General features: G+C 34.1%; 1 protein-coding gene across 1 annotated transcript; it reads left to right on the top strand.

Moving 5' to 3' along the window:
- On the top strand, positions 3606–8018 carry LOC109838419 (probable LRR receptor-like serine/threonine-protein kinase At1g51820). The gene is made up of 7 exons (XM_020406868.1): positions 3606–3903; positions 4364–4511; positions 5791–5871; positions 6087–6158; positions 7184–7261; positions 7604–7607; positions 7680–8018. Exons 1-7 carry the CDS (start codon positions 3606–3608, stop codon positions 8016–8018), a joined length of 1020 nt encoding a protein of 339 aa, XP_020262457.1.

Raw genomic sequence — 8944 nt, 5'->3', positions numbered from 1 at the left:
AAATTATAAATATTATATTATATATATATTATATATAATATATATATATATATTATTTATTATATAATATAATATATTATATATATATATATAATGCTACAGTAATTTACTGCAGCATTTACTAAAGCATGAACAGTGATTCTTGGGTCCTCCTATAATTATAGAGGTATAGATGTATTAATCTTATATTATAAGCATTAATACATCAATATCCAACCTACATCCTCTCTCAATTGTAGGATTTCACAAATTCTAAAATATAATAGTTTTTTATTATTTGGGGATTCAATATCCCAAAATTGGTTTTGAAACAAACATGGTTTATGGAATTCTAAAACCCAAAAAACTTGTAATCCACCTTATATCCCAAAAAAAAGTTGAAACAAAAGAGATGATTTCACAAATCCTAAAAAAATATTATTTTTTTATAATTTAGGGATTCAATATCCCAAAAAAAAAGTGAAACAAACAAAGTTAAAGGAATACCAAAACTCAAAAAAAGCACTTTTTACATCCCAAAACTTGAAATCCACCCTATATCCCAAAACCAAAACTCAAAAAAAGCACTTTTTACATCCCAAAACTTGAAATCCACCCTATATCCCAAAAAAAAATTGAAACAAACAAGCACTTTTTACATCCCAAAACTTGAAATCCACCCTATATCCCAAAAAAAAATTGAAACAAACACCCCCCTAAGCAAAAATTCTTATGTGAGGCGTGTTCTTTTTCGTTATACTTAAAGAATCAACTCAACCTTTTATGCACACCTCCTAGCATCCCTGACTCTAAATTTTGGCATAATATTTCATCTTCTCACTATGCTTTATCGTGCATTGTTCAACGAAAGTTAGGGGAAGGCACTGGCATTAAATTTTGGAAAGATTAGCACAAATGAGACGCCAAAGCAAGTTCAAACACAAGCAAATGATCACGAAGTTCGGACATTCCGTCCTACGTCTTCGCTCCCCACTCTTAGGGAGAAATCCACTATCACATCGGGTTTTTAGCGATCACCCGAAAACTTTTACACCACACAATATCGGTTTTCAACACTCACCGATTAACATTCACAATCACTCACAATGTAACTACACAACTACTACTTCAAGTGTTGGCCTCTCACGTGTCTCCCTTAAGTGCTCAGAATTACTACATCTCACTAGGCTTTACTACCGACGCCACTCTTCTTGGGACCGACCACGTCTCTCACATCTACACTCCTCTTGGTGTACTTGTGCAATACAATGTAACCTCACAAATGAAAGCTCAACAACAAATTTTGTTCTCCAACACAAGGATGAGAACTAAGTGAAAGCTCACTCTCTAAGTCACAAACCCATAACCCTAAATTATACTATGTATACAAATACAATAAGCTCAATAGGTTGTGTGTGAACAAAGAGAAAATCAAATATAAACTCAATGTAAACACTAGCTTAATGAAGATGATAAACACAAAATAATTAATGTAAAGCTAGTATTGAGTTTAGAAATTCTTCTCTGAAAAACAAGATGGAGAGATGGAGATTGAAGCTCAAACAATAAAGATAGAAATTCTTCTCTGAAAAACAAGATGGAGAGATGGAGATTGAAGCTCAAACAATAAAGATGATCTCCTCCACTTGTGAAAACTTCTTCACAAACCAAACAAACACTAAAAACAAACTTAAACCCTTATTAAACTTTTGTAAACTTGTATAAATAATTTTCTTGGGTTGCTCAGAAGTTATGAGGCATGGGGTATATATAGGATCACAAGGGAAACCTCAAAACCAAGAAAACAAGGTAAAAAGGACCAAAAATCGAAAAACATGACAAAGCTGGAAAAACTAGCCGTTGGAGCCATCAGTCGACTGATGAACAGTATCAGTTGACTGATGAGCTGCCTGTAGATGAGCTGACCATTACAGGCAGCTCACAGCGCATCGGTCGACTGAAGACCTCATCAGTCGACTGATAGTTTATTAGTCGCAAAAACAGAAACTTTTGTAATTCTAGGCGAGTTTATCAGTCGACTGATAACAAATTATCAGCCTGATTAAAACAGTAAATCTAATTTTTAAATTACCTTTAAAAATAGCAAATAAATTCTAAAAAATATAAAACTTTGAGAAATGATTGTAAACATCATAATAAACATGTTGCAAAAAAGTATTTTTGGAATTACACTTCTCAATAGTAAAAACTCATTATTTTTTAAAATAGTCCAAAACATGAAAATGAATAATACTTGTTTTTGATATTTTAGCTAAACCATGTTTTGAAACTTTATAAAGTGATTATATAGACTTAATAAAAGATGTATATAATGATTATTAAGTCCATAAATCAATAACTCAATATTTTCATAAAAATGCATGTTTTGCAAACATTCAAAACAATAAACATGATTTCATTGAACTAAATAAACTTGATATTGATGAAATCATATATAAGCATATAAACATGAAACAAATATGTATTTTCTAATTATATTCATTTGTTTCATATTTAAACTTGAAAACTAGTGGTATGTGATTGAGCTTGAAGTATCAACACACATAATATAACCTAAAACATTATACCCAAGCTATGAGATCTTCAATATGCTTGACTTGGTTACGGATGGAGCTTGATCTTATATATGACTTGAATTATATTGCTTCACTCCACTATTCCTTCCATCCTCCAATAGATATGATCGTGAATGCACTATTCCATCCAACATCCAACACATTATTTGCCTATAATAAATACAAAAATACAAACACTAGACAAACAATATTAGTTGTAAATTATTTGTTAAAACATCATCAAAACAAAAAGACCACACTACAAAAAAAGTGAGCATTTGGGGCGATCTATTAGGGGCAGAAATAGTGATTTGCCCCTAATAATTATGAATTAGGTGCGGATATTGAATATGTGCCTATTACTATTATTTGGGGCGATTCATAGTACCCCTACAAGTTTGGTGGGAATTGAAAATAATAGAGGCGCCAAATTAAGTAATTTGGACTAAATAGAGGCATATATATCCGCCCCTAATGTTTTCTAAACCCTAAAAAAAACCACGCTGCTTTTATTCACGCGTATTGTCCTACGGAGGCACATACTTCCGCCCCTATTGTTTTCCAATTTATTTTTACAATAACAAATTAGGGTTAATATTTTCGCGAAACAGAGGAAAAAAACCAAACCCCCCCCCCCAAAATCCCCCGTTCTTTCTCTCTCATCAGAAATCCCAAATCCCTCAAAATCCCCAAATCCCCCATCGGAGTTCATCGCTGCCCCAAATCCCCCGTCGGAGTTCGTCGCTGCCCCCAAATCCCCCGTCGGAGTTCGTCGCTGCCCCTAAATTCCCCGTCGGAGTTCGTGCGTCGCGTCGGACTTCGATCCCCAATCGCGGGAAAACTTCGATCCTCTTCAAAGGTGAAGTCTCTCTCTTTCTTTCGCTGAGAATTTTACGTTATTTTTCTTATAATTTCTGCCTCGAATTTGGATTATTTATGGATTATTCTCTCTCTCTCTCTCTCTCTCTCTCTCTCTCTCTCTCTCTCTCTCTCTCTCTTCTCTCAATTGTGAGCACAGATAAGCAGCCTGATTTATCTTTTTTCAAATGGATGGATCCACATAAAAATTATTCGATATGGCTTCACCTTGCTGAGATTGATCCCAGAATATCAAGTGAAGGACAAAGGATCTTCGATATATTGATAAATGGTGATATTGCTTTAAAAAATGTTAATATTATTCATAGTACTGGGGAACATAATACAGCTCTTGTGCTGAATAGAACTATTGTGGTGAGTGGGAAAACTCTGAATGTTACCTTGCGCCCTTCAAGGGGAAGTCATGCCATCATCGCAATTGAAGTTTTTGAGGTCATTGCAGCAGAGCTCAGAACTTCATCTGAAGAAGGTATGTCTGCCGGCTTACTGTAGAAAAATACATCAGTTCCTTCATGCACATGAGAAGTAATATTCTTTGATTTAATGCTTATATTTCATGATTACATATGGTGTTCAGTTCATTAGTTTCATTCCTCTTATATACCCTTAGTATTATCTCATTGGAAAAACTATCGGCTTCCGTTAGTAATAGATAACAAATGTATCGTAATGTATCTTGTTGACATGTTATATGTTACTAAGTCATTTATACAATGGACAAAGTGATTAACATTACTTTCCTAACATTTAGCTATAATCCTTTATTTTTGTATAAACAGGTTAATAATGATTATTAGCAGTTTTTATTCTATCTTGGGTAGGAACAAAATGTGTTATTTTAGGGGTCTCTTTTATGTTATTATTAGGTTTTGCTAAACTAAATGTTTGCATTATTTGCTCTAACTCATTTTCAAATGGTGTTTTAATAGTTAAAACTTTGCTAGTGTTGAAGAACTCTTTGGGGCTTCCACTCCGTCTTGGCTGGAATGGTGATCCATGTGTTCCCCGGCAACATCCTTGGAGTGGAGTGGACTGCCAGTTCGACAGAGTTAGTGGCAAATGGAACATAGATGGATTGTACTTTCTCGACCTTGCATTTATTTATGATCTAAACAATATCTTACTTTAATTTCAAAACTTTCTTTCCTATGCTATACCTTTCCCTATCTGGATTTAGAAAAACAACAAACAGAGTTTGTTATGTTTGAGATGAAATCAGACTTGTTTTATTTGGAATTTATTTGCAGTTTTTAAATAAAATGTGTTTCCGAAGCATGCGTATTTGGCTTGTAAGTTTGAGTCCACAGGAATATGTGTCTAATCTTATAAGTAGGTACATATATCCGCATGCGAATATGCTAATAAACAAATGCAGGTCTTTATATGTGAGAATTTATAATATAGAGTTTTTGCATGGGTAATATATGCACCCCTGGTCTTAATTTAATGTCAACTGCAAGAATTGTAGCTGTACATATTTGGCATCATACTCACCCCTTTATTGTTAACTGCAAGAATTGTAGCTATGCATATTTGACGAGAAACACATTTACTAGAAAACTTACATGTAAATTCAGATTCTGACATAGTAATGGTCCATTGGTCACCCTATCATTAGCTAAATAGGTGCACCTTACCTGCCTAAGCCAGACGGGCTTTAATTGCTTGCTTTTGTCCAAGTTTTAGGCTTTTCTCATTGTTGTTCATGTTACTGTCATAAACATGTACCTCATGGGTCATGACAAGGGAGGGCAGGCCTATTCATGTCTTGAGTAGGAAGAAATATACTTATTACATGTGGCACCTTGTATTGTGTTTTCCCTTCCCCCCCCCCCTAGGCGGATCCTCAAAATGCATTGTGTGTGTGCATATCAACTGCCACATAACTTTACTGCAAATATTTGCTTCTTGGTCTATTCGGCATCATATCATGTGGCACCTTGTATTGTGTTTTCCCTTCCCCCCCCCCCTAGGCGGATCCTCAAAATGCATTGTGTGTGTGCATATCAACTGCCACATAACTTTACTGCAAATATTTGCTTCTTGGTCTATTCGGCATCATATCAAACTGCATAGTAAAATAGGAATTGCTTCATAATTTGAGTTTCTTTCTCACAAGTGGCACTCATGTACATGCATATATACATACATCGATATAATGTACAACATACTTCGTTTCTCACTATGAAGCATTTTTTGCATGTATTGATGTCTGATGATGTCATGCTCCTACATGTGAATGGTTGTGTACTTTTCAATAAAGTATTATATGTAAACACAATAAACATTACAATTACCTATTTGTCATTATTTGTCTTTTTTTGCTTAAGTGACTGAATATTTTCTGAATTTGCAGAGGTTTAGAGTCTTTAGACAACCAAGGTCTAAGAGGTCTCTTGCCAGAAGACATATCTAAGCTGCATCATTTGCAAAGCATGTGAGCTTACAAGTTACTTTTACTTTATTTTATTTTCTGTATGCTTGTTCAGTAGTGTTACTTCTGTTTATGAAATTTTGTCATGTAATATCTAGCAGTAACTTCAAGATCCATTATTTAGTACTGTGGTCTAACTCCAAAACAGACTATGGATAGTATTAGTTATTAATGTTTATCATAAATGGAAATGGTAACAGATCTCCTGTTTTTAACAGAAACTTGAGCGGGAACAGTATACAAGGGCAAATTCCCCATTCTCTTGGTACTATAAGTGGGTTGCAGGAATTGTGAGTACATTATTGGTATCCTTGCTGCCTTTACAATTCTCTACATTTCATTGATATCTTAACCATATTTGGTATAAATTTCTAAACTTGAGTTGTTCATTTGTATATTTATTTTATTTTTATTTTTAATTTTTTTACCAGGATCAACCTTGATTTAAGCTGTTCATTCGTAATTGTTATCGATGTATGTTACATATAGCTAAGTTCCTTTAGAAATTATTGTTATTTAAGATCTCCAGGTGAACTTTGGAATTTCTTATGTGGATAATGATAAAAGAGTATCTATTTCCTATATGCTCCTTGCCATATTATACTGGCTCTGGACTTCAGACTTTACGGTAATGCCTATGATACAATGGATATCAAGCTATAGCAGCTATAATAGATATGTTGTTCCTCTTAACTCTGTCTGAAATTGGGTGCGTATGAGAAAGATCATAAGTGATAAAAAGATTTACTGTGAGTATAAATTCATAGAAACATATAAATGGATATGGAGCAACCATTCGCATGTTTTTCTATAGTTCTCTGCCATGTTCCAAAACCTTCTTTTTTCTAGTAGAATATTGATACCCATGTTTCTTCCCATTATCAGAAAGTTGTGCTCTTTCTTTTCTCTCTAACATCTGGTATGTGCTTGTTTCAAATTAAGAGGCTTCAACTACATGCCAATAATGTATTTTCTTCCTTTTCTTTTCTGCGTGTGCATGCACATGAAAGTGAGAGGAGAGGGAGAGCAGAAAATTTTGGCTCATTATCTATTTTCTCATTTCTCTTATAAAAAGCATTAGTATGCAAACTTGTTTATTTAGTTTATGCATCAGGAAAATGTTCTATGTTAGTAACCAACTTTTTAACATGTTTTGAGAGACCTGTCTTATAATGACCTCAATGGTTCAATTCCGGAAAGTCTTGGCCAGCTTACATCATTAAAAATATTGTAAGAGAATTTGCTTGAATATTGAATTCCTAACACTTTCTTGCAGCTAACTAGCGGTTAACATCCTGCTCAAACTTTTCTCTAGGAATCTAAATGGAAATTCTTCGTCTGGAAGAGTTCCTGCTGCTCTTGGAGGAAGGCCTCTACATGGAGCTAGTTTCAAGTAAGTAATTATCCCCATGGCAGTAGTTACCAATTTCGTATCTTGCCTTGATCACTTTACTATATTTCTCAACTATTATGCATATGTATGTAATGTTATGCATTTACTGATACATATGTATACTGACATTGGTCATATAAAAATACCTCATAGATTGAGCTAAAAAAGATAAATTAGAATCTCAAGTTCTGTTAGTTCTGGGTTACCATACATCTGAAAAATGCTTGTACAATTCAATATAATTTTCGAGAAACCTGCTTGTATCAGAGTTTGTCAAACCATCTCAAATGTCAAAACATCTCAAATTAGCGGTGAGTTTGAAATTTAATCATTTGTATTTAGACAAGTAATACATGTAAAAAATTGCTTTACTTCATATTGTGTTCATTTTGGCTGTTGAAGTGAATTCTTTTTTCAGGTTAAGATCTTACGAGAATTAACGAGTTTGGTTGAAACCCATGGTGAGGAAACATCAGAACTAAGGCAACAAGCTTATGTAGCAGCAAGGGGTTTAGAGACTCGTGGTAGAGTTCGTGGTTATGGAAGAGGGGTGACGCCAGAAATGATTCCTTGTGTGGCACAAACTCAGCCAACATCTTCATCATTTCGATCACGTACTGAGCGAGCATATGCTAATTTACAATCTCAATATTCAGAAATTGAGGAAAAGTATGAGCGACAGCAAAAGGAGTTGGATGAGTTGAAACAGATGATCACTTCAGGGAACGCACATCCGCATCAACAATCTTCCTCCTAACTACAGTCTTAACTCCCAGCAGTGGTCTCCATCCTAACAACAGTCACCTTCCACCGTATCAGCATCTTCCACCGTATCTTCCACCGACATCGTACCCATATCCTCCATATCAGCATCTTCCACCGTATCCGTATACATCATATTCGCAGTTCTACTACCCCCATCCATGCCAGCCACCTTTGTACCACCCAGTGCCACACTCACCTGGAGAGTTTACAACAATGCTCAATGATTCAGAGTTTATGCAGCAGATGATGTCCCCAAATGATTAGAATGACAGGGATAAAAATTAGATATTTTTACATTCATGTTGAAGGTCAACTTTGTTGATTATTTAAGTTATTGTTAAGTACTATTTGTCACTCTTTTTAAGTAATTTTGGTACATTATTATGTAATCAAATTGGATTGACTTCTTATTAATCAAAGTTATTCATGTTTCAATTATTTTATGTTTGTTTTTCAATTTAATTATATGAATTAAATTAATTATTTTTCCAGATTTATTAAAAAATAAAATATTAATATCAAATTTAAGTTATTAGAGGCAATTATATTTGTACCTTAAATTAATATCTTTATTTTAATTCCAACTATTCGGGGCATTTATATCTGCATCTAATAAGTTATTAGAGGCAATTATATTTGTACCTTAAGTAAATACATTTATTATATTTCAAACTATTTGGGGCATTTACATCTACACCTAAGAAGTTATTAGAGGCGATTATATTTGCCTCTAATACTTTTTCAAATAAACCGGCTGAGGTGGCGCATTGAGTATTTGGGGCGGAAGTTTGTGCAATATTGCCCCTAATAACTATTAGCAACACCACATTTAGGTGCAAATACGAGATTTGCCACTCATGTAATTAGAGGCAGATAATTCCATTTATTTGCCTCTAATTGAATTAAAAGTGACGAAAA

The sequence above is a fragment of the Asparagus officinalis genome, chromosome 4, assembly GCF_001876935.1.
Source record: "Asparagus officinalis chromosome 4, Aspof.V1, whole genome shotgun sequence".
Taxonomy (NCBI): Eukaryota; Viridiplantae; Streptophyta; class Magnoliopsida; order Asparagales; family Asparagaceae; genus Asparagus; species Asparagus officinalis.
This window is presented reverse-complemented; position numbering and strand designations above follow the sequence as displayed.